Source organism: Oncorhynchus mykiss, chromosome 10, assembly GCF_057628025.1.
Source record: "Oncorhynchus mykiss isolate SJ-2025 chromosome 10, ASM5762802v1, whole genome shotgun sequence".
NCBI lineage: Eukaryota > Metazoa > Chordata > Actinopteri > Salmoniformes > Salmonidae > Oncorhynchus > Oncorhynchus mykiss.
In genome coordinates, this window is record NC_143031.1 from 67121125 (window position 1) to 67146306 (window position 25182).

The window sequence follows — 25182 nt, forward strand, 5'->3', positions numbered from 1 at the left end:
GTGTCTTCAGAAAGTATTCATACCCTTTGACTTTTTACACATTTTGTTGTGCCTTCAGAAAGTATTCATACCCCTTGACTTTTTACACATTTTGTTGTGTCTTCAGAAAGTATTCATACCCCTTGACTTTTTAAACATTTTGTTGTGTTACAAAGTGGGATTCAAATTCAAAATTAATTGTATTTTTTTTGTCAACAACCTACACAAAATACTGTAACATTTGTTTAAAAAATGTATGGAAAATAAAACACAAATGTATCTTGATTAGCTAAGTATTCAACCCCCTGAGTCAATACATGTTAGCATCAGATTTGACAGCTGTGTGCAATAATGATAACATGATGCAGCCACCACCATGGTTGAAAGTATGAAGAGCGGTACTCAGTGATGTGTTGTGTTGGATTTGCCACAAACATGCAGCAATGCCTTGTATTTAGGACAAAAGTAACATTTCTTTGCCACATTTTTTGCAGTATTACTTTAGTGGCCTGTTGCAAACAGGATGCATGTTTTAGAATATTTTTATCATGCCCAGGCTTCCTTATTTTCACTGTCCTTTAGCATTTAGGTTAGTATTGTGGAGTAACTACAATATTGTTGATCCATTTCTCCTATCACAGCCATTAAACTCTGTAACTGTTTTAAAGTCACCATTGGCCTCATGGTGAAATCCTTGAGCTGTTTCTTTCCTCTCCGGCAACTGAGTTAGGAATGATGCCTGAATCCTTTTAGTGACTGGGTGTATTGATACACCATCTAAAGTGTAATTCATAACTGCCCAATGTTCAAGGGGATATTCAACGTCTGCTTATTTGTTTTACCCATCTACCAATAAGTGCCCTTCTTTGCAAACCATTAGAAAACCTCCCTAGTCTGTGTGGTTGAATCTGTGCTTAACATTCACTGCTTGACTAAGGGGCCTTACAGATAATTGTATGTGTGTGGTACAGAGATGAGGTAGTCATTTAAAAGTCATGTTAAACACTATTATTGCACAGAGTGAGTCCATGCAATTTATTGTGTGACTTGTTCAGCAAATTTTAACTCTTGAACTAATTTAGGCTTGCCATAACAAAAGGGGTTGAATACTTATTGACTCAAGACATTTCAGCATTTCATTTTTAATTCATTTGTAAACATTTCTAAAAACATAATTCCACTTTACGATTATGGTGTATTGTGCGTACATCAGTGACAAAAAAATCTCAATTTAATCAATTTCAAATTCAGGCTGTAACACAACAAAATGTTGAAAAAGTCAAGGGGTGGGAATACTTTCGGAAGGAACTGTATCAATCATTTGTAAATACACAAATGGATGTACAGGTGTAGGATCTCAATTTGAGCCAGTTTGCTACAGCATGAAAAAAATCCTGCAGCAACAAGAAATGTGAATTATGTGGATTATAATTATAAGACTTTTTTGTTGGGGTTGATAGATTTTTCTTAGGGCAAATCAAGTCTGATATTTCTCAGTGGAAATGACTTACTTTAGAAGCCGTTTTAAAACTCAAGTTTAAAGAATCCTTCTGTGCATGAATATGCTCACAACAAAATAATCAAATTAAGATCCTACATCTGTAGCAACTGCAGATTACCCCTTAAACATATAATGCATAATCATGCATAACAAATCATTATAGAAGGTAACAACATAATAAAGGCATTCAACTTTTCCCTAATGAATATGACAAACTCTGTGAAGTCGCCAGTGTGAAAATGTACCACAAGATGGTACTATATCACTAACAATCACTTGAAGAGTACCGGTAGCCTCAATCAATACCATTTACACTGAACAAAAATATAAATGCAACATGTAAAGTCCTGGTCCCATGTTTCATGAGCTGAAATTAAATGTCTCTGAACTTTTCGGTATGCACAGTTAGCTTATTTCTCTTAAATGTTGTGCACAAATCTGTTTACATACCTGTTTGTGAGCATTTCAACTTTGCCAAGATCATCCATCCACCAAACAGGTGTGGCATATCAAGAAGCTGATTAAACAGCATGATCATTACACAGGTGCACCTTGTGCTGGGGACAATAAAAGACCACTTTAAAATGTGCAGTTTTGTCACACAAACACAATGCAACAGATGCAGATGCATCCATTGCAGTTTCCACTTCAAATAAATCAAGCGGTATTTACTTTGTGTTATACAGCTCCCGAAAACTGAGAAATGGCCTTTCAGGGCTCTGAAAGTATATTATACTCAATAAAAGATGGCATTTTGCGGTTGACGCTTAATTATATAATTGACACTGTAGATTGGTGTTCCATGCTCTTCTATGGATGGGCCTTGTTTCATTGGAGGATCAGATGGGTTGATGTTAAGAATAGTTTATTAAGACACATTTTATATTTTGATTGGCCTATAGTAGCTCAATAAGTATGGGAGACCAGGGATGGTTGTAACACAGGATAGTTGTAACACTCAATATCTCCAATCAGGAACAAGCTAGAATCATGTGACTCACTGCACATGCTCAGTTTAGTCCTCAACCCTCATGAAGAAGCAAGTGGTAAGAAAGTACCTTTTTTAACCAAATTTGTTTTTGTGATGGCATCACCTGCTTTGTAGTTAGATTCACCAAACTTATATAAGGTTTATAACCAGGGTGTGTAGATATGTTTGGTGTATAGTGAACAAAAATATAAAACGCAACATGTAAAGCTTTGGTCCCATGTTTCATGAGCTGAAATAAAAGATCCCAGAAGTTATCCATTTGCACAAAAAGCTTATTTCTCTCAAATTTTGTGCACAAATTTGTTTACATCATTAAGCGTTTCTCCTTTGCCAAGATAATCCCATCCACCTGACAGGTATAGCATACCAAGAAGCAGCATGATCATTACACAGGTGCACCTTGTGCTGGGGACAATAATAGGCCACTTTAAAATGTGCAGTTTTGTCACACAACACAATGACACAGATGTCACAAGTTTTGAGGGAGTGTGCAATTGGCATGTTGACTGCAGAAATGTCCACCAGAGCTGTTGCTAGAGAATTTTATGTTAAGTTCTCTACCATAAGCCGCCACCAATGTAATTTTAGAGAATTTGGCAGTACTTCCAACCGGCCTCACAGCTGCAGACCACGTATAACCACGCAAGTCCAAGACCTCCACATCTGGGTTCTTTACCTTCGGGATCATCTGAGGGGGTGCTGAGGAGTATTTCTGTCTGTAATAAAGCCTGTTTGTTGGAAAAATACATTCTGATTGGCTGGGCATGGCTCCCCAGTAGGTGGCCCTGGCTGCCAAGTGGGTGGGCCTATGCCCTCCAAGGCCCACTCATGGCTGCACCCTTGCCCAGTCATGTGAAATACATAGATTAGGGCCTAATTTATTTATTTCAATTGACTGATTTCCATATATATGAACTCTAACTCATTCAAATATTTTAAATTGTTGCATGTTGAGTTTATATTTTTACTCAGGATATATACATTTTACACAGATTGCAGTCTGCTGTCAAGAAATAGTAGGGGAGTCCAGGGATGGTTGTTACACTTTTTGCATTTTTGTACATTTTTCTGAGATTGTTTGAGCTACTACATTTAAAATGTGATACAAACAACTACCATTTGTCAGCTACAACTTTGTATAGGTATCATCTCTCTAAACCAAACAGACATGGTGTGACTTCAGCTGTCTCAAATACATGGAGTGTAATATTACAATTTACCCCAACTCCCGGGTCAGTTGTAATAGGGCTTGAGAGAAAGATTTTAGCTACATGTTAAAACTTTAGCATTGCTAACTTACACTGAACAAAAATATAAACACAACATGCAACAATTTCTAAGATTTTACTGAGGTACAGTTTATATATGGAAATTGATCAATTTAAATTAACTCATTAGGACATAATCTATGGATTTCACATGACTGGGAATACAGATATGGATCTGTTGGTGACAGATACCTTTAACACAAAAGGTTGGGGTGTGGATCAGAAAACCAGTCAGTATCTGGTGTGACCACCATTTGCCTCATGCAGCGCAACACATCTGCATCGCATAGGGCTGATCGGTTGTTACTGTGTTGATTGTGGCCTGTGGAATGATGTCCCACTCCTTTTCAATGGCTATGTGAAGCTGCTTGATATTAGCGGGAACTGGAACACTGGTACATGTCGATCCAGAGCATCCCAAACATGTTCAATGGTTGACATGTCTGGTGAGAATGCAGGCCATGGAAGAACTGGGACATTTTCAGCTTCCAGGAATTGGGTACAGATCCTTGCAACATGGGGCTGTGCATTATCATGCTGAAACATGAGGTGATGGTGACAGATGAATGACACTGCAATGGGCCTCAGGATGTCATCACTGTATCTCTGTGCATTGAAATTGACATCGATAAAAAGCAATTGTGTTCGTTGTCCATAGCTTATACCTGCCCATACCATAACCTCACCGCCACCTTGGGGCACTCTGTTCACAACATTGACATCACCCACACGACGCCATACACGGTGTCTGCCATCTACCTGGTACAGTAGAAACCAGGATTAATCTGTGAAGAGAAAACTTCTCCACTGTGCCAGTGGCTCTTAAAGGTGAGCATTTTCCCACTAGTCGGTAACGATGCTGAACTGCAGTCAAGACCCTGGTGAAGACTGCGAGCACGCAGATGAGCGTCCCTGAGACAGTTTCTGACCGTTTGTGCAGTAATTCTTCGGTTGTGCAAACCCACAGTCATAAGCTGTCATCAAACCCACAGTGGAGGTCTTGGGCTTGCGTGGTTATACGTGGTCTGCAGCTGTGAGGCCAGTTGGAAGTACTGCCAAATTCTCTAAAATGACGTTGGAGGCGGCTTATGGTAGAGAAATTAACATTAAATTCTCTAGCAACAGCTTCGGTGGACATTCCTGCAGTCAGCATGTCAATTGCACGCTCCCTCAAAACTTTAGTTATCTGTGGCATTGTGTTGTGTGGTAAAACGGCACATTTTAAAGTGGCCTTTTATTGTCTCAAGCACAAGGTGCACCTGTGCTGTTTAATCAGCTTCTTGGTATGCTATACCTGTCAGGTGGATGGATTATCTTGGCAAAGGAGAAACGCTTACTAACAGGGATGTAAAAACATTTGTGCACAGAATTTGAGAGATATAAGCTTTTTGTACAGATGGATAACGTCTAGGATCTTTTATTTCAGCTCATAAAACATGGGACCAACATTTATATGTTATGTTTATATTTTTGTTCACTATACACCAAACATATCTACACACACTGGTTATAAAGCTCATATACCTTTGGTGAATCTAACTACAAAGCAGGTGATGCCATCACAAAAACATATTTGGTTAAAAAAGTACTTTCTTACCTCTTGCTCCTTCATGGGGGTTGAGGACTAAACTGAGCATGTGCAGTGAGTCACATGATTCTAGCTTGTTCCTGATTGGAGATATTGAGTGTTACTATCCTGTGTTACAACCATCCCTGGTCTCCCATACTTATTGAGCTACTATAGGCCAATCAAAATATAAAATGTGTCTTAATAAACTATTCTTAACATCAACCCATCTGATCCTCCAATGAAACAAGGCCCATCCATAGAAGAGCATGAAACACCCACTACAGTGTCAATTACATCATTAAGAGTCAACCGCAAAATGCCATCTTTTATTGAGTATGATATACTTCAGAGCCCCAAAAGGCCATTTCTCAATTTTCGGTAGCTGTATAACACAAAGTAAATACCGCTTGATTTGTTTAAAGTGGAACTGCAACGGATAAAACTGTGCTATCGAACAATAAGAAGCAATTGATTTAACACACTAAGTAGATGATTACATTTGGCTGTGACGGTTACTTTCACAGCCAACCAGCTCTCAATCAGCAGTCAGTGGAGCTCCTCTGCGTGTCAACAAGGAAAGGAGCCAAGTCAAGGCAAAGGTTACAGCTATAGAGAAACTTGCATTTCCCTTCCAACTGGTTCATTTACTGCATGCATCACTTGCATTTCAATATACCCAGACAGACACTCCATTTAAACAGTACGAGCATCCACCACATCTGATTGCAACACTCACAGCAATTCAGATGCTTTAGAGAGTTTCAGTGAAAGGCAACATTCAGTATCAGGCATTTGTTCATTCGCTCTTGGATGGTTGTCTATTGAAATGCAAAATGGCTGATATACAACCAATTAAAATAAAATTTAAAAAACACATTGAAAACACATATACTAAAAATGTAGCCTACTCCTTCAAGCCTGCTAAATTGGAATTATACGTTATTCTGGATGTGAACAAACGCTGCTTGTCCGCTAGACTGTAAAACCATGATTCATAAAATAAAACAAATGAAATATAAACAGCAACTGAAATATGTTATTAAAGTCATGTGAACATTATAATGTCATGTGAACATGTGAACATTAACATTATGGTTAATAAGTGATAAGCAGTAATGGGCAAGTTCATGTACTTTTCCACAGCATATATGAACTAAATCTGTCTGAGACTGAGAGGTTTGGTTTGGATCACTCCCCAATGCTGGCCTCCTCTTTTAGGCCTCTAACGTACTTGCATGTATGCATGGCGTTATTTTCGTGCTTGTGCAGGGTGCGGACTTAATCAATGCCCTTGGTTATTTCTCTGGTTTACAGGCTGAGAGGAGAGAGGGGAGAGATGGTCATACTCTTAGCATGGGGTAGAGTAGGGATAAAGACTCCTCTGTTTTCTGTTTTCTACTTACTAAATGTACCCAATGAAAACGGGTCAGAAGCTACTGCCGTTCCTGGGGAGAGTACTAAATAAGGTAGGGGCTAATTTAATCAGCAGATAATGTTATGCAATTGGAAATATAATAATGTTGGGGAGTTATAAGTAAATTACCACGAGTTATAACTAATGATGAATGATGAATTATTATAATTGGATGATTCAAAAATAATCATTCGTTTTCGATTTCGGTTTCGATTATTTGGGTTGAATGCTGTAACAACACAGAATAAAACAATTAATAAAAGTACCATGATGGTAGTGACTGCCCATTACTGCTTATCACTTATTAACCATAATGTTAATGTTCACATTACTTTAATAACATATTTCAGTTGCTGTTTATATTTCATTTGTTTTATTTTATGATTGTATTATTTAATTCCAAGTCATCATCTCATCCCTACAGAGCTGCTGAATATTCTGTCTGACAAAATCATTCATTTGTATCTCTTCGGAGTAAATAAGGCATACTTCTATGACTGAATACGAACTTTCGATCACTTAGATCAGTGTTTTTCAGGTAGCGATACCCTGTCAAGCATCAGCTGCTCTCTAAATCCCCTCACGATCGCGCATTCTTCTGCCGTTTACCTTAGCAGGCACACAGAAAAGATAGACATGACAAGTAGATGCGCAGTGGATTATGGTCATTGTAGTTAATTACTACGATTTACGCTCTGAAATATGCAGGATATTGGCCTGTTGGAAACGACAACTCCCTACTACATCACACAGTTCAGGCTGGATCTGATTTATCTCTCGAGATACTGCCATTTGTGCATTGACCTCACAGAAAAAATCGAACGAAATGGAATTCAAGTAATTAAACCAAAATGTCGGTTAATTGCTCAGCACTAGTTATAACTGCAATGTACAGAAGTGAAGTTTATAAGGCTGCAATCATTGTACCGTGGGAATCTTTGCAATAAATGGGTTATGGTAATATAATTGAAATGCAAATAGTATTGAATCTATTTAAAGCACAAGGTTTAATTATTTAGTGGCATAAGCGACATAGAAAATAGGCTGTATATATCCACCAATCTTTGACATAACAGATGAATGCAATATTTATGTCCAGTATCAACATTGTTGCAAATTGAAAAATGTTATAGAGGATGTCGAACTTATGCTAGGTTCAAATTCTACAATCAACAACATCATAACACTATGTGAATCAGGGTTCCTACTTAAAGTGCCTTCAGAAAGTTTTTACATCCCTTGACTTTTTCCACATTTTGTTGAGTTACAGCCTGACTTGAACATTTATACAATGTAGATGCTTTTGTCAGTAGCCTACACACAATGCCCTGTAAGGTCAAAGTGGACTTCTATATTTTTTATTTGACAAATGAATACAATATTTAAAGTTGAAATGACCTGAGTCAAAAACTATTCAACCTCTTTGTTTATGGCAAGTCTAAATAAGTTCAGGAGTACAAGCTAAGCTACAGTACTGTTTTGCTAGCACAGACTGGAATATGTTCCGGGATTCCTCCGATGGCATTGAGGAATACACCACATCAGTCTTTGGCTTCATCAATAAGGGCATTGGTGGCGTCCTCCCCACAGTGCCTGTATGTACATACCCCAACCAGAAGCCATTAATTACAGGCAACATCCACAGAGAGCTAAAGGCTAGAGCTACTGCTTTCAAGGAGCATGACTCTAGTCAGTTAAGAACAAATTCTTATTTTCAATGACGGCCTAGGAACAGTTGGTTAATTGCCTGTTCAGGGGCAGAACGACAGATTTGTACCTTGTCAGCTCGGGGATTTGACCTTCCGGTTACTAGTCCAACGCTCTAACCACTAGGCTACTCTGCCGCCCCTCTAACCCAGAAGCTTATAAGAAATCCTGCTATGCCCTCCGACCAACCATCAAACAGGCAAAGCATCAATACAGGACTAAGATCGAATCGTACTACACCGGCTCTGACGCTTGCCGGATGTGGCAGGGCCTGCAAACCATTACAGACTACAAAGGGAAGCACAGCCCAGAGCTGGCCAGTGACACGAACCTACAAGACAAGCTAAACTACTTCTATGCTCGCTTCGAGGCAAATAACACTGAAACATGCACGAGAGCACCAGCTGTTCCGGAAGACTGTGTGATCACGCTCTCCGCAGATAATCTGAGTAAGACCTTTAAACAGGTCAACATTCACAAGGCTGCAGGGCCAGATGGATTACCAGGACATGTACTGCGAGCATGCGCTGACCAACTGGCAAGTACCTTCACTGACATTTTCAACCACTCCCTGTCCGACTCTGTAATACCAACATGTTTTAAGCAGACCACCACAGTGCCTGTGTCCAAGAACACTAAGGTAACCTGCCTAAATGACTACCAACCCATAGCACCCACGTCTGTAGCCATAAAGTGCTTTAAAAGGCTGGTCATGGTTCACATCAACACCATTATCCTAGAAACCCTAGACCCACACTAATTTGCATACCGCCCCAACAGATCCACAGATGATGCAATCTCTATCGCACTCCACACTGCCCTTTCCCACCTGGACAAAAGGAACACCCATGTGAGAATGCTATTCATTGACTACAGCTCAGCGTTCAACAACATAGTGCCCTCAAAGATCATCAATAAGCTAAGGACCCTGGGACTAAACATCTCCTTCTACAACTGGATCCTGAACTTCCTGATGGGCCGCCCCCAGGTGGTAAGGGTAAGTAACAACACATCCGCCACATTGATCCTCAACACAGGGGCCCCTCAGGGGTGCGTGCTCAGTCTTCGTCTGTACTCCCTTTTCACTCATGACTGCATGACCAGGCACGACTCCAGCACCATCATTAAGTTTGCCGATGACAGAACAGTGGTAGGCCTAATCACCGACAACGACGAGACAGCCTATAGGGAGAGACGTGGCCGTGTGGTGCCAGGACAACAAACTCTACCTCAACGTGATCAAGACAAAGGAGATGATTGTGGACTACAGGAAAAAGAGGACTGACCACACCCCCTATTCTCATTGACAGGGCTGCAGTGGAGCAGGTTGAGAGCTTCAAGTTCCTTGGTGTCCACATCACCAACATACTAACATGGTCCAAGCACACAGTCATGAGGAGGCCACGACAAAACCTATTCCCCCTCAGGAGACTGAAAAGATTTGGCATGGGTCCTCAGATCCTCAAAAGGTTCTACAGCTGCACCATCGAGAGCATCCTAACTGGTTGCATCACTGGTATGGCAACTGCTCGGCCTCTGACCGCAAAGCATGACAGAGGGTAGTGCGAACGGCCCAGTACATCACTGGGGCCAAGCTTCCTGCCATCCAGAAACTCTATACCAGGCGGTGTCAGAGGTAGGCCCTAAAAATTGTCAAAGACTCCAGCCACCGTAGTCATAGACTGTTCTCCCTGCTACTGCATGGCAAGTGGTACCGGAGTGCCAAGTCTAGGTCCAAGAGGCTTCTAAACAGCTTCTACCCCCAAGCCATAAGACTCCTGAACATCTAATCAAATGGCTTCCCAGACTATTTGCATTGCACCCCCCCCCCCCCCTTTACATCGCTTCTACTCTCTGTTGTTATCATCTATGCATAGTCACTTTAATAACTCTACATACACGTACCGTTGAAGTCAGAAGTTTGCATACACCTTAGCCAAATACATTAAACTCAGTTTTTCACAATTCCTGACTTATAATCCTGGTAAAGATTCCTGTCTTAGATCAGTTAGGATCACCACTTTATTTTAAGAATGTGAAGTGTCAGAATAATAGTAGAGAGAATTGTTTATTTCAGCTTGTATTTCTTTAATCACATTCCCAGTGGGTCAGAAGTTTACGTACACTCAATTAGTATTTGGTAGCATTGCCTTTAAATTGTTTAACTTGGGTCAAACATTTTGGGTAGCCTTCCACAAGCTTCCCACAATAAGCTGGCCATCTATTTTGTGAAGTGCACCAGACCCTCCTGCAGCAAAGCACCCCCACAACATGATCCTGCCACCCCCATGCTTCACGGTTGGGATGGTGTTCTTCAGCTTGCAAGCCTCCCCCTTTTTCCTCCAAACATAACTATGGTCACTATGGCCAAACAGTTCTATTTTTGTTTAATCAGACCAGAGGACATTTCTCCAAAAAGTATGACCTTTGTCCCCATGTGCAGTTGCAAACCGTAGTCTGGCTTTTTTATGGCGGTTTTGGAAGTGTCTTTTTCCTTGCTGAGCGGCCTTTCAGGTTATGTCAATATAGGACTCGTTTTTACTGTGGATATAGTTACTTTTGTACCTGTTTCCTCCAGCATCTTCACAGGGTCCTTTGCTGTTGTTCTGGAATTGATTTGCACTTTTCGCACCAAAGTATGTTCATCTCTAGGAGACAGAATGTGCCTCCTTCCTGAGCGGTATGACGGCTGCGCGGTCCCATGGTGTTTATACTTGCGTACTATTGTTTGTACCGATGAACGTGGTGCCTTCATGCGTTTGGAAATTGTTCTGTCATCTGTATTATTTTTTAACTGCATTGTTGGTTATGGTCTCATAAGTAAGCATTTCACTGTAAGGTCTACACCTATTGTATTGGGGCGCAAAATTGTATTTCATTTGATTCGGTCATGTTATTTATGGGTGTGCTTGTAATAGTTAAGAATTGGGAGGGGGGGTTCAGGATAAAAAGAAACGGAATGGAGCTAAGCACAGGAAAAATCCTAGAGGAAAACCTTGTTCTGTCTGCTTTTCACCAGACACCGGGAGCTGAATTCACCTTTCAGCAGGAGAATAACCTAAAACACAAGGCCAAATCTATAGTGGAGTTGCTCACAAAGAAGACGGAGTCTCAACTTACTGTTGAGGGTTAGAATTGTACAATTGGTGAATTTTCAAAATGTGGTTGTGCATCAGCAGTTTTCCTCTTCGTATATGTCACTCACTGACAGTCACTCAATTAATCAAATGTATTTGTCACATGCACATGGTTAGCAGATGTTAATGCGAGTGTAGCGAAATGCTTGTGCTTCTAGTTCCGACCATGCAGTAATAACCAACGAGTAATCTAACCTAACAATTCAGTCACTCAATTAGTCCATATCAGTTAACGTTTTGAAGATTGGTAAATTAGTCAAATTAGCCTAGCCAAGTATTTTAACTTTTAGTAATCATGGCTGAATTACGTGCCCAGGGACCCTGACCTCCAGGGGGCCCCCATTGATTTTATTAATCACGCTCACTCAGATATCATATCTCTTAATAAATGTAATCTAAAATGTAATCTACGTAATCACCAAAACAAATTATTTATCACGAGGGCCATAAGTAATGCTGCCTACTCCAAGAAAGGTTGAAATCTCACCTTTCTGATAAAAATAGTTATAAATTGCTGAGGTGTAGTCACTTTTGAGGACACAAGCTCAAGTGCACAAGTAAAAATATGATTCTTATTTTGTATGTATTTCCTATTCAACAAAACTGTATGAATAACACATGAAATATAGTATAATGAAATTATAAATATTAATAACTATAAGATTTCACCTTCCTTATAACTGTAAAATACATATTTGTATGTCTAGTATTAGATCAAATATGCAGGTCTCTCTTGATCAAAACGTCTGCCCCCACCGCTGTGAACGTCACACAAGCGAGCTCTAGCTTGGCTTTCTGAACTCGCCTTTCGTCTTACTATTGTCTGTCTAGGACAAACAAAATGTGTTTTTTGTTTAAAAACGATTCATATTTTTAGATTACTGTAATAAAGTTGGTTATAAATCGATCTCTGAATGTGCTCGAGCGACAAAAACCACTATATCCTGTTGCGCTACGATGTCAGGATTTTAAGGCATGTGCTTTGTCAGCGGCTGTGATGTATGGTTTAGTCAGGAGTTGATGGACAGTCGGAAGAGCGAATGAAATGGTAAGAGGGACGTCCCAGCTTCAAGTGGTGTCAGATTTCACATCATAAACAAAGATTATGGATATACATGTCTCGCTGTCTTGACAATGTTGTCAACGAAGCGGTACGGTGTGCTGTCTAGATCCCGCCTATTATTTATTTGGATTGGTGGATACATCTAATTATTGTAATCTCTTTTGAAAATTCCACGTCAACTGCCTGTATTCAATGGAGATAGACGCTACACTACTGGCCTCATGTAATGAATATGCATAGCCATCTCGAGACAACACCCATATAAAGTGTTTTTTCTCAAAATTGCCGGGATGTCACGTGCCCTGCTTATATCAATATACTCGTAACAATTTAACCATTCGGAAACTATTATTGGATGAAATAAACCTACCGTAGCACATTTTTGGTTTACCAAATTCAACACTCTCTCATTGACTTCCATACAAAAACCCTTTGCTTGGTGGGCGAAACAACGAAAAAACGCCACCTACTGAAAGGAGACATCTTTCCGCCGAGTTGGGCATCTCTATTCCTCTTCCTCTCTGTCCTAAATCACACAGGCGGAAGAGATACACTAATGAGTCGTTATGAACCCGCGTTACCGCTCGATGCAAGCCATTTTGATCTACGGTGTCCACAGGTCGATTTTATAAGCGAACGTATCGGTCGGAACCGGTACCAGAACCACGCAGGTCCTCTATGCGTGGGACTTTACATCTTTAACATGGCATAAGTCATGGCAAAATGTATCCAATTGCAAGAAATTAGCTTTTAAGCTGCACAGCCCATAACAAAATGTGTAGAATTGCAGGACATTGCAATAAAAAGTTCTGTAAAGCAAACATATTTGTTTGCGTTTTGTTAATAAATAAATATTCTAACAGATCCCTCTGTACATGTTGAAGTTTTTCATCTCGGTGCTGAGTTAATGTGTAGTGGCAAATTGTAGATCTAATAGGCTACGTGTTTTGTTGATCAACTGAGGTAAATGAAGCTACAGCAACCAATGTGATAATGGCTGGGTACATATTTGTCTGTATTTGCTATCCTCCAAATAGCATTTTAGATTTGTTTTATTTGATAGAAATGCAATATAAACTTTCAAAAAATGTCCCTCCACCCCCTCTAGACCTTACTAAAACTCAGACCCTGCTTATGGCCCTAACGGGAATACATTTTTTTGTGGGTTGGATTTGTAGTTAATGTTAAAATGTATTTATATATTAATGACTGGGGTGACTTTGGAGACATTCTAACCAATTATATACATTATGTCGTCCTATTTACAGCTTGATCAAAATGAAGGCACTACTCATTGCTGCAATTCTCTTGGTTGGACTGTTGGCAATGGGCAGCGAGGCCATTCCATCAAACCGCTGGTCCTGCTACAAGAAAGTCTTGAAGGACAGGGACTGTCGCAATGTTGGCATCTCCAACGGAGTTGCGACCATGCGACCCATCGATTCCCTGCAGAACCATTTCTGGGAGGGGAACAAATGCGACATGGTGTGCTACTGTAACTTCAGTGAGCTCCTCTGCTGCCCAAGGTACAGCAATTCCATTCTCCGCCAGTAGGCGGCGCCCATGTTCAGCACACATATTCAGTCTATGTTAATACAGTTCTGGAACAGTGGATGGCTCTGTGGTGCTGTTATGTGCACTGGAGGCCGAATGGAGGCCGGCGGGCAATTATAGTTGGGAACGAATTGGATCCAGTCACAGGCTGCCCAGTGAACACTGCCTACATTGTGATTATCATAAGCCACCTATTAATACAGGCAGGCACGTGTGCTGCCTTGCAGTGAGCTGTGATGTGGAGTTGACTTTTGTTTCACTGGTCAGTTAAAAGGTCATTTGTGCTGTTTTTACATCATGGCCTTTGCTCGTGTAATGCAAATACGCTATGGCTAGGCCTATGCATTTTGGCTGTTTTTAGTCAGCTGTTGACTACAGAGAAGTGTTTTTCCTTTAAAGAGGCACTATATGCCTGGAAATCAAACAGATACACAGAGCTTATCAGTTTGCAATCACAGTTGATCAGGTTATCACTTGAAAAAAATGCCATTCTTGACTAGATGCTTCCTTCATTAACTAGGCCATTCTCTCCTGAATCACATGGTCCATCCACTAGAAAGTCATGGACAGTTTACCATAGTCTTGGATTCCAGGCTAATAGGGCAAACTACTAAACACATGTTTTTATTTTTCATGTTGTTCCAGGGATGTCTTCTTTGGACCCAAAATCTCCTTTATAATTCCATGCAAAACCATCTGAGCCATCAGTCGTTTGAATGGACAGTGAACACGGACGGTGCAATCTTCTGAATTAAAACAAGAGTAAAGAGTAAATGGGGCCAAGGGGGATGGGCCCATCCATTCCGGACTACAGAATGACATGCATTTCATTCTTCACTTGGAGACAGCTACAACAACGACAAGTTCAGAAAGGCTGGAGCTAAAATAAAAGCACAAGCTTTGAAGCTGAAAAAAAAGAGGCCCATCTTTCACAATACTTGGGCCTACAAATAAAATGCATTATTTTCAGTCTCAAATACAGCACCCAGTATATTTAGTATCTGTGAAAACAATTCAATAAATGCAACCAGTGTCCCTCCTTTGCAAGGCTACAGTTCAACACTTGTATATCTGACTTGGCAGACCCTTCATTTGGCATTCGCAATGATGTGACACTCCCCATTATCTATACCCAAACGTAAACAGATAGTTGTAGTACAGTAATACTACGAGTGTGCCTTTATATTGAGTTGTTGCACATCCAAAAATATGATTCAATAGTTAATAGTATGCCATTTGTGAGAGACATTCCATTTTATATTCAAGGCTATTAAATGCCATAAATGTCAGCAGGATCATAAAATGTGATGTTGTGATGAGCCTATGAAAGATGATTTTACATGGCTGAAACAAGTAGGCTGTTCAACTGTATTGTACATTTCTTTGCAAAAGGATTATAGTACTGTGTGTGTTACTAGGCCTAACTAACTGTAAGTCCTTCTGGATCCGAGTGTCTGCTAAATGACTCAAATGTGAATAACATAGCACTTACAGATCACCTAGACTGGTGGAGCTGTTTAAACAAGTTGTTCTACTGCTCCATGACATCTCCCTGTACTTATCCAATGATTTTGTGTCAATTACAACACTGTATGTGAGAATATTAATAAACAGATCGGTTTGAGTGTTATTTTGCCTGCAGGACTTACTTGTTGTATTATGAAACCACCTGTGTAGCTCATGTTTCCTTTGTGAGCTTGTTATGTTTCAATTTGTTGTTGATAAACTTGCTTTTGTCAGTCAGTTGCAAAACATCACTGATTAATATTGTTGTAATTAGAAGAGATTGTTCTACTGCTCTATGTAAACAAACTGAATTAAGGCTCTTGAGTGGATAAGATTTATTCACGGATTCACTGTTATTCTCAGTCACTGATAATAGATTCCAGTAACTGTAGAATAGGCCCACAGTGAAGGATGTCAAATCGCACAAATGCATCTCAACCTTTATATATATATATTAATGTATATATTTTTTTACCTTTATTTAACTCGGCAAGTCAATATAGAACAAATTCTTATTTACAATGACGGTCTACACCGGCCAAACCCGGATGACTCTGGTCCTGTTGTTCGCCGCCCTATGGAACTCCCAATTGGAACCAGGGTGTCTGTAGTGACGCCTCAAGCACTGAGATGTAGTGCCTTAGACCGCTGCGCCACTCGGGAGCCCAAAGTACTTCACTACTTCAGTCCTCAGTTCAAAGTCAACACACATAAACCACCCATAAACTGCTATCCTGTTTTTTCCCTATGTCTAAAATCATATACAAGTTGAGACAAATCAATCCACTGTTTGCAATGTAACTCGTGCGAAAAACTCAGCACTGAAGATGGTAATTGGAGAGGAATCGAGCCTGCACTCTCCTGCCACCTTTTATACCTATGTTTGACACCCTGTGGATAAAGTCATCTGCTTCCCACAATGAGGATCCAGTGTGAATAGGTCCTCGGGTCCTGTGAGTATGTGAAAGGGTGTTTTGTCAGTTGGGCTCATTGGTAAACAACTGGGGGGCTTACAGTTTTATGCTAATGCTGATGGTCTTGTCAGCTCCTTTTGCTTGTGAGGCTATGTGTTTTTACTATGGGGCTGGGTGAGAACGGCTGTGTTGGTGAGGCTAGAAAGGAAAACTTGAGCATCTACTTTACATCTTTTGTCTTGTGGCCTTATCTTTCATTTGATATCTAACCATTTGGTATGCTATTTGTCCACATTTACTATAGGTTAGCCACAAATTCACCTCTGTCAATTTTTTTTTACAGTGCTTAATTGTGACTTTCCAATTTGCCCAGCTACTGGTGTAGGCCTCTGGGGTGGCAGGTAGCCTATCGGTTAAGAGTGTTAGGCCAGTAATCGAAAGGTCACTGGTTTGAATCCCTGTGCCGACTAGATAAAAAAATCTGTCTGTGCCCTTGAGCAAGGCACTTAACCCTAATTGCTCCAAGGTTGCCATCAATAATGGCTTATCCTTGGCTGTGACCCCACGATCCAAGGGTGACTCGGGGGGAATGGGATATGCAAAAAGCAAATTTGTACATGTGTGAAATAGGACCAACCTAATTATAATTAACATGAGTCACTTGTTGGCAAGCGTAAACAAGGGCCTACTATGTCATAAGCATACTACTATTTTGGTGCTATGGAATGAGAATAAAAAACTTTACTGTACTGGGAGATCCTTGGACCTTCTAGGAATCTTCCTCTCCAAGTGCAGCTGCTATGGCGGCATTCAACATAGTGGCAACATGGACGCTCAGCCTCATTGACACTTGAGCAGCTGAGGCCTGCAGGAGAAAAGGCAATAAATCTTGACATACAACCCCAACAACTCTGTTTACTTTTTCTCCTCCTGACACATTTAAACCGGTTTGAGCTGAACTGCTCCAGTTCTGCTGAGGCCCTGGCTGTGAGAAAGCAAAACAGAACAGGAGGAATGAAGCAGAGTTGTGGCTTGATGGAGTACAGCTATGACCGGAAGTTACTTTTCAAAAGCATAACTGGTTAGCAGAGCATTATAGCTAACTCCAACCCTTTTTCTAACCTTTCCTGAATCCCCTAACCTGCTACCTTAATTCTCCTGACCTACTGAATAAATTATCCTAACCCGCTACGAAAAAAGTCACTTCAGGTTGTAATTGTATAGGCTACCACCTAGTTTCTAAGAGTGTAGAGCAAGGAGAAGTTCTCCATAAATGATTTAGACATTGGACTACTACTTTAATGTAGTAAATCTAGAAAGCTGACCACAACAATTGACCACCAAGCTCGAGCTCGCCACACACCTGGACTAATTAGTTATAAAATGGGTACATTTATTGCTGATGCATCAAAATAGCTCAGGTATGTTGCCTAATAGGTCTATCTGAAATTGCAGCTAAGGACATGGTAACAGTAGCTAGCAAACCCACATTGATTATGTGATAATGTACATCAGTTTGTGAGAATAAACATACTTGTCTGTAGTATTGATTGCTGCACTGATTGATTAGGGGAAAATTATCATGCTGGCTGCAACCTGGTCTCAGAGCATTACGTATTATTTTGTACCCTCTATTTGGTATGAATTGTTATTTTCGTATGGTATGTATTAATTTGTGGATGTCCATCACCCATTTTGTATGATTTGTTACACATACAAATTCATATTATATTTAACAAATGCAAACGTACAATATGTTACGAATTTGTGAAATGAATATGTGAAACATACAATATGTTATGAATTAGCAAAGCATATGATATGCTATGCATTCTAGCTAGGTGGCAAGGTGGCTAATGTTAGCTAGTTGGCTGACTTTAGCTAAGCTAGGGGTTAGGGTTTCGTTTAGGAGTTAGGTTAAAGTTAGGGTTAGCTAAAAGGGTTTTAAGGTTAAGTTTGGGGGAAGGGTTAGCTAACATGCTAAGTAGTTGCAAAGTAGCTAAAAAGTAGTACATAGTTGAAAAGTTGCTAATTAGCGAAAATGCTGAAGTTATCCATGATGAGATTCGAACTCACAACCTTTTGTGAGTTGCTAGACTTAGGCATTATACCCTACCCATTTTTGCCGTAAGCAAAAATGTGCTTATGTAAGCATATCAAAAGAAACATCATACCAATTTGAGTAATCCGGATTTACATATACTATGTTACGTCTAGTCTATGAGACCAGGCTGCAACAATAGGCTAGGCTAGGCTATAGGCTTAACTAGGCTATATAAAGCTACTCGGCCAATATTGCAATGATATCCTGATTTAAGACTGTTGGAAAACAAAAGCTTCAGTCGCGTGGCGTGGCTTTACATCGCTACAGTGTCTGCGGCTCGGTAGTACAACACAAAGCGTGGGAGCACACTGGGGTCGCATCTGCACGCAGCTGACAGCTGTTCCCCTGCTAGCCTTTGTGCTCTTGTTCTACGGTTATGGTGGAGCTTGCTTTTACATTTCTGACTGGCTAGATTGACACTTGCACATGGAAACATTTATAAGAGCTCAGGCAAAACGTATCAATGGCTGTGTGGGGTCTTTCTGTAGTAACGTTGTAACACTGTCTGAAATATTGAAAACGTTGTACACCTTTACATGAATACATAGATTTAAATATGCAACGCAAATAACATGGATCTCAAATTTCTGCGCATGTTGTTGCTCAAATAAGATTGGCTTAATTTTGTGTTTTTATTTTCACCAATAACTGTTAATTTCTATTGTTTCCTAAATTATCTGACAGGCTAGCAGTGGCAACGGATCCTGTTAATATGATCCTTGGGTCGTCACTACCAGGCCCATTGCAGTTAACATTTTAAATAGTTACGGTAGGTTAATAGGTAAGGTTTAAGGTTAAGGTAGGGACGTCCCAATGATCTTGGTGGGAACGGGCATTCAACACATAACCAACCCCCTTCAAAGCGTTTAGGGTTTTGGCGCCGTCTATTTTAAATCCCCACTCCGGCCAATCACATGAGTTTGCCATTGAGCCGCCACAGACAACCATGATAGTCTCAAAATATAGACCTTCAGCCAATCCAAACACCGTTCATGCCCTGGGTCCCAGATTCAAATTGAATGCGTAATTTCAGCCAACCGTATATGACAAGCGGGAGGAGCTCTAAAAACATTTAATCAAGTTTGTGCGAACTGTCCCCCACTCACAAAACAGTGGGAAGGACTTTACATTGGCACTCATTGTATTTGTGTGGCTGGATAATAGGTGAGTAAGGGAACTTCTACGCCTATCAAATCTTTCGTGATTTTCTACATGTAAAGTTTGTTTTTGGAATGCTTTTGAACTTAAGAAAAAACCTCTGAAATGCTTACTGAAGAATGTTGTAAACTTATTTTACTCAACTAAGCCAGCGAAGTTGTGAAGCGCGCGCTGTGATGCAGTTGCTATTTAGCTGGCTAACTTGATGCCGTAACACATTTTGAAATAATGTATTGTTCTGGTCGTAGCCAAGAATGTTCAGTATGATAAGGAACACTTTAAAAATGTTTTCCGCCCAGAAAATACTTTTTGGGTACTTCTTTCAGACATAACATGCTAACATCGTGCTAGGTAGTTGGCGATGTTGCACGATGCATTCCATACTTGCTGCCATTGCGCTAGCCTAGCTAGCGTCGTTCCTAGACCAACTTTGATCAGCCTTGCAGAAATGGTTTAGGTAACCTTTTGGTGTTTATTTATGACTAACGGGTATCATTCTGATGACTAATTTATCAACGAATAAATGATTTGATCCTACTTATTGCATTTTTTGGGAGACTTGGTTTAGGCGGGAAACAAAATGGAGGGACGCTTATTGTCCTAGCCTTGTAGCCACAATGAAGCAGGAACTCAATCGGATTAGCGCGGTTTCGCGTCCTTGGGTTGTCCGTGGAGTGGTTTGTGGCTCGTTTACTCGGTGGTACCATCCGAATACATACCTTTAACGTTATTTATTTATTTTGAGTTTTTATTCAATTTTTGCTTAATATTTTTTTCCCCCCTTTTCAGAATATAGCAGCCATGCCGGGTAAAGATCCTAATAAGCCGAAGGGAAAGACTTCTTCCTATGCGTTCTTTGTTGCGACGTGCCGGGAAGAACACAAGAAAAAACACCCAGGAACTTCAGTGAACTTTTCCGAGTTCTCAAAGAAATGCTCAGAGAGGTGGAGGGTAAGTTCTGACTGAGCGGCCGCCATGTAAAAGTTGTTTTTTCCGGGGGGCAAGGGGCGGGGCAAAGCGTGCTGACGAAACAGTTAGCAAATCAATGTATCAAATGGTGGGGATTTAGCGCAACATGGATGCTTCAATGAGTGGTGTGACTAATGAAGTTTTTCCCTTTTCCAGACCATGTCTGCAAAAGAGAAGGTGAAGTTTGAGGACATGGCCAAGGGTGACAAAGTCCGTTATGACAAGGACATGAAGGGTTATGTGCCCCCCAAGGGATCTAAGGCAGCAGGAAAGAGAAAGAAGGACCCCAATGCCCCCAAGAGGCCACCGTAAGTACTCCACTTATACAACTGTATCGATTTCTGTAGCGTTCTGTTCCGATTTTGGAACTAAATGTGTTCTCAACATTCTATCCCCGATAGTTCTGCATTTTTTGTGTTCTGTGCTGAACACCGTGGAAGAATCAAGGCTGATAACCCAGGCATGGGCATTGGAGACATTGCCAAGCAGCTGGGTTTGCTGTGGGGCAAACAGACTCCCAAAGACAAGCAGCCACACGAAGCAAAGGCCGCCAAGCTGAAGGAGAAGTATGAGAAGGTAAGGTCCACTCCAGAACCCCTTCAACTGTCACTTATCATTACTGACTAGAACCGTTGTAGGAGACCGGTCACAGAAAATAAAGTCAATTTTTGTTAACTGAATTGTTTGTTGTAGGATGTTGCTGCCTACAAGGCTAAGGGAGGCGCAGGTGCAACTGCTAAGAGTGGCCCCGGCAGGCCAGCTGTTGGCAAGAAGGCAGCGCCCATGGATGATGATGACGACGACGATGATGACGAAGAGGAGGATGATGACGAGGAAGAGGATGATGACGAGGATGACGACTAAACTGCCTGGAAACTTGAGCTGGAGTATTTGCAAAACAATGTGAACCTTAAAATGTAACATTTATAGCATTTTGGATTTTTCAGAACATGTACAGTGATGTGCAATGGCTGCAATAATGCATACAGGGGTCATATTGTGCTGTCTTGTAAATTAACAGCTCTTATTCTCAAAGCACTGCTTGTTTTGTCTTTGGATGGTGGCATGTTCTTTTCCGCCCTATATTGATATCGTTTCCACTGCCGTTTTTAAGAAATGCAAGGAAAAATGTGTAGACGTTTGTGACCCATTTTTAATGTGGAGTTTCAGTGTAGAATGATTTCTTTTTATAATAAAAATTTGTTTTGTATATTGAATAACTTCCTTGCCTTGTTGACAAGTTTAGATTAGGGGTGTGATTAGACAACTAGTCCAATTCAGAAACCCCACTAACTGGTCTTTTAGATCTGATAATTTAAAAGCCCACGTGGTAGAAAATATCTGAATTGGCTGTGTAAAAGTAGCCAAATGTACTGTTGGTTAGCTACTAGTTTCAAGGTAGTGACCTATTAAATTGCACTAAAACTTCAATGGTATAGCTTAATACTCAGGCAATTCATGAAGTATACTGAACAAAATAAATGCAACATGTTGGGTTTCATGAGCTGAAATAAAAGCTAATTTTGTATTTCTCTACCACCCAGTGAAGGAGCATTTCTCCTTTGCCAAGAATCCATCCACCTGTCATGTGGCATATTAAGCCAATTAAACTACATTAAAGGCTGCTCAAATGTGCAGTTTGTCAACACTGCCACACCAAGTTGGGAGGGCATTCCTGTCAGCATACCAAGTCTAGCAACCCCTCAACACCTTGTGGGAAAGGGGTTTGAGTTATGGGCGCCTGCCCATAAGCTACAGCCAATGAACTGCATTTATCAATGGTAATTTGAATGCACAGATAAGATCAAGGCCCATTATCGTGCCATATTTGAACATGCAAGGATCTGTACACAGTTCCAGTTCTTCCATGGCCTTAAGGTATACTGACCAACCGATGCATATCTGTACTCCCAGTCGTGAAATGCATTTATTTCAACTGATTGATTTCCTTATGAACTGTAAAATTGTAGAAATTGAGTTTTACCTGTATTTAGCTAGGCAGGTCAGTTAAGAACAAATTCTTATTTTCAATGATGGCCTAGGAACAGTGTGTTAACTGCCTTGTTCAGGGGCAGAACGACAGATTTTTACCATGTCAGCTCAGGGATTCGATCTTGCAACCTTTTGGTTACCTGCCCCCCGATCAGACTAGCTCGCTGTAAGGTTGACTTTCACCTTTGGTTGTAGACCTTGTGGTTACCAGCTAACAAGTCAATAGGGCACAGATGGTCTGAGGGAAATGCATGTCTCAAATCTACTGCAGTTGGAGTGGTTGACATGGCCAGACAGGGTTGAGGCATTTTCTTTTGGATAGATAAACACGGTCTCATTTGTATGTTATCTGGGGGAGGGGTGAGGACCCCAAAATCTGGGGGATTTAGCTATAGACATTGGATTTCGTGTAATCAGACCTGAACACAAGTTGAAGGTTCAAAAGATACATGAATACCTTAGGCCTATCGCTGCAATTGAGCGCAATAAAAAAGGCCCTATTATGCAACTTGGAGAAATACACATTTCTCTATAAAATTGTAATGTCAAAGGAAAAGGGGCAAAAGTCATTGGTAAAAAGGTTCAATTTATTGCCATGAGTACAGTTCGAGCCAATATTTTTTTATAAGTTAGTATATGTACACCTTCATCCAAGGCTCACTGCATAGCGCTGTTTTAGAAATAAACCTATTTACATTATAAAAAATGCATACATATCACATACCCCAAAGAAAACACATTTTCATAATTTTGCTTTGAACAAATTGGTTGCTTTGCAGTCATCATTCAACATTTACATACCAAGCTGGAAATATATATAAAAAAAACAATAAAAACACAAACCCTTTCTTTATATAGCCATTTGAAATTCACCAGTTAGAGCCAACATGTTAAATACAAGCTTTTGGAATTTCACTGTGCCTAAGACCAACATCATTGAAGTAGTAAGTCCTTTCAAAACATCCAGTGTTCATTCTTAACCATGATTCATGAGTGGACTTATCCATCTAGCCTGGTCCCAGATCTGTTTGTGCTTTCTTGCCAATTAAACACCTATGGGTCATTGTACAAACAGATCTGAGACCAGGTTATAATCCATTGCAGTTTTCAAAAACATAGTATTCTTAAAACCCTAGCTAGTGGGCAGTTTATTACACGACTACTAGAAGTGGTTTTGAATTGTTGAATGTTCAATTCTGCACATTGATTAACGAATCCTCCACCAATGTTTTTTTAAAGTTAGAAAAATTCTCAGACCCCTGAGTAATAGCCCAAAGACCCCAATAAGATGTAAAACCGAGAGAAGAGAGCAAGAACGTGTAAACATCTACAACTGAAAAAAGGCCCATTATCCAAGTGTGTGTGTACGGAGGAGTATCTTCCGTGGGACATGGTTGAGAGAGCACAGTATCCCCCATATAGTGCATTGGTTTTGACCAGGGCCGTCATTTCAGCTAAACCTACAAAATTTAAACTAAAAAGCTATTTGGAGACAGCGAAAACAAGCAAAATTGACTCATTATCACCTTAGTTGTAGCTTCATTCCCCACAGTCAATAAGGGACTTAACTTTCTACAAACATGTCATACAGCAAGTAGCTGCTAAGCACTAGCTCAGCACCGAGATTAAAAATGAGTTCCACGTGAAGTCAAAAGTGCAGTTTCATAGCCATCTACAGCAATCTTCCACCTCCGCACTGTTTTAAGACAAAAGCTACCTCAGCTCAATGTGCTCTATCCCACCCGCTCTGAGGCCTGCCAGCTATTCCCTCTTAAACTGCATTTGCCATTTAAATGGGGATTGGAATGACTTTAGTAGCCCGTTTTAAAATAGTTGGTGTATGTTGACTGCCATACACAATTGACGCCCCTGCCCATAGGGCTCTGGAAGTAGTGCACTATATAGGGAAATAGTGTGCCATTTTGGACGTACACAACCTCTCAATGCAGCAGACAGTTGAAGTGCAGTGTTCGATGCCCTATCCTGTCGAGTGAGTTCCAGTTGGAGTAAAATACCCTCTGTGGGGCCGTAGCTTTAAACCGCTACAATATTGTTCATCTCCCACTTTTGTGTGCTTTTGCTGGTGTCACAGTCTGCGATGAAGACCTTGTGGAGGATGTCCGACCGGTCCAGGCACCTCCCCGTGGGGACGTGGGTAAACCTGTGGAGGTCCTGGGAGGGAAACGAAACAGTGAGTTCACTTACACTACATATACCCTCACACATACATGCTAATAAGCTATGTTCAGCAGTACCATCTCAAGCTGTAGCGTGATAGGAAAAAAACTCATAATACTGTATTGGTAACAAGGACGGATTCTCTTTCCAATTGTTTACCACATCTTATGAAGCAAT

The 25182-nt window shown here is 40.6% G+C and overlaps 3 protein-coding genes across 8 annotated transcripts in view; 2 read left to right on the top strand and 1 right to left on the bottom strand.

Annotated features, from left to right (window-relative positions):
• Positions 1-6614: 6614 nt before the first annotated feature.
• LOC110534496 (scrapie-responsive protein 1) lies at positions 6615-15814 on the top strand. Of its 3 annotated transcripts, none has more exons than XM_021619374.3 (3): positions 6615-6775; positions 13899-14156; positions 14830-15814. In XM_021619374.3, exons 2-3 carry the CDS (start codon positions 13909-13911, stop codon positions 14882-14884), a joined length of 303 nt encoding a protein of 100 aa, XP_021475049.1. In that variant the 5' UTR covers positions 6615-6775; positions 13899-13908; the 3' UTR covers positions 14885-15814. The 3 variants fall into 3 exon arrangements, with proteins under 3 accessions (XP_021475049.1, XP_090043724.1, XP_090043722.1); XM_090187598.1 differs by lacking the exon at positions 6615-6775 and adding an exon at positions 13206-13268; XM_090187596.1 differs by lacking the exon at positions 6615-6775 and adding an exon at positions 13281-13301.
• A 4028-nt stretch (positions 15815-19842) lies between these two features.
• LOC110534497 (high mobility group protein B2) lies at positions 19843-22052 on the top strand. The gene is made up of 5 exons (XM_090187595.1): positions 19843-20323; positions 20656-20817; positions 20992-21143; positions 21237-21411; positions 21529-22052. Exons 2-5 carry the CDS (start codon positions 20668-20670, stop codon positions 21697-21699), a joined length of 648 nt encoding a protein of 215 aa, XP_090043721.1. The 5' UTR covers positions 19843-20323; positions 20656-20667; the 3' UTR covers positions 21700-22052.
• A 1341-nt stretch (positions 22053-23393) lies between these two features.
• The window catches only part of LOC110534498 (N-acetylgalactosaminyltransferase 7), a 31181-nt gene continuing 29392 nt past the window's right edge, over positions 23394-25182 (bottom strand). For all 4 annotated transcript variants that reach the window (XR_016483895.1, XM_021619377.3, XM_021619376.3 and 1 more), the window contains exon 12: positions 23394-24999. Coding sequence is in view for 3 of the 4 variants with exons in the window: in XM_021619377.3 (XP_021475052.1) it covers positions 24862-24999 (138 nt within the window). In the remaining variant the exon portion in view is untranslated. The remainder of the gene's footprint in view (positions 25000-25182) is intronic.

What these genes read in the sequence shown, in the direction of transcription:
- LOC110534496 (XM_021619374.3), top strand. Translation starts at nt 13,909, where the DNA reads ATGAAGGCACTACTCATTGCTGCAATTCTCTTGGTTGGACTGTTGGCA. An exon ending in GAGCTCCTCTGCTGCCCAAG is followed by an intron (nt 14,157 to 14,829) that starts GTACAGCAATTC and finishes ATGTTGTTCCAG; the next exon opens with GGATGTCTTCTTTGGACCCA.
- LOC110534497 (XM_090187595.1), top strand. Translation starts at nt 20,668, where the DNA reads ATGCCGGGTAAAGATCCTAATAAGCCGAAGGGAAAGACTTCTTCCTAT. An exon ending in AATGCTCAGAGAGGTGGAGG is followed by an intron (nt 20,818 to 20,991) that starts GTAAGTTCTGAC and finishes TCCCTTTTCCAG; the next exon opens with ACCATGTCTGCAAAAGAGAA. An exon ending in TGAAGGAGAAGTATGAGAAG is followed by an intron (nt 21,412 to 21,528) that starts GTAAGGTCCACT and finishes TGTTTGTTGTAG; the next exon opens with GATGTTGCTGCCTACAAGGC.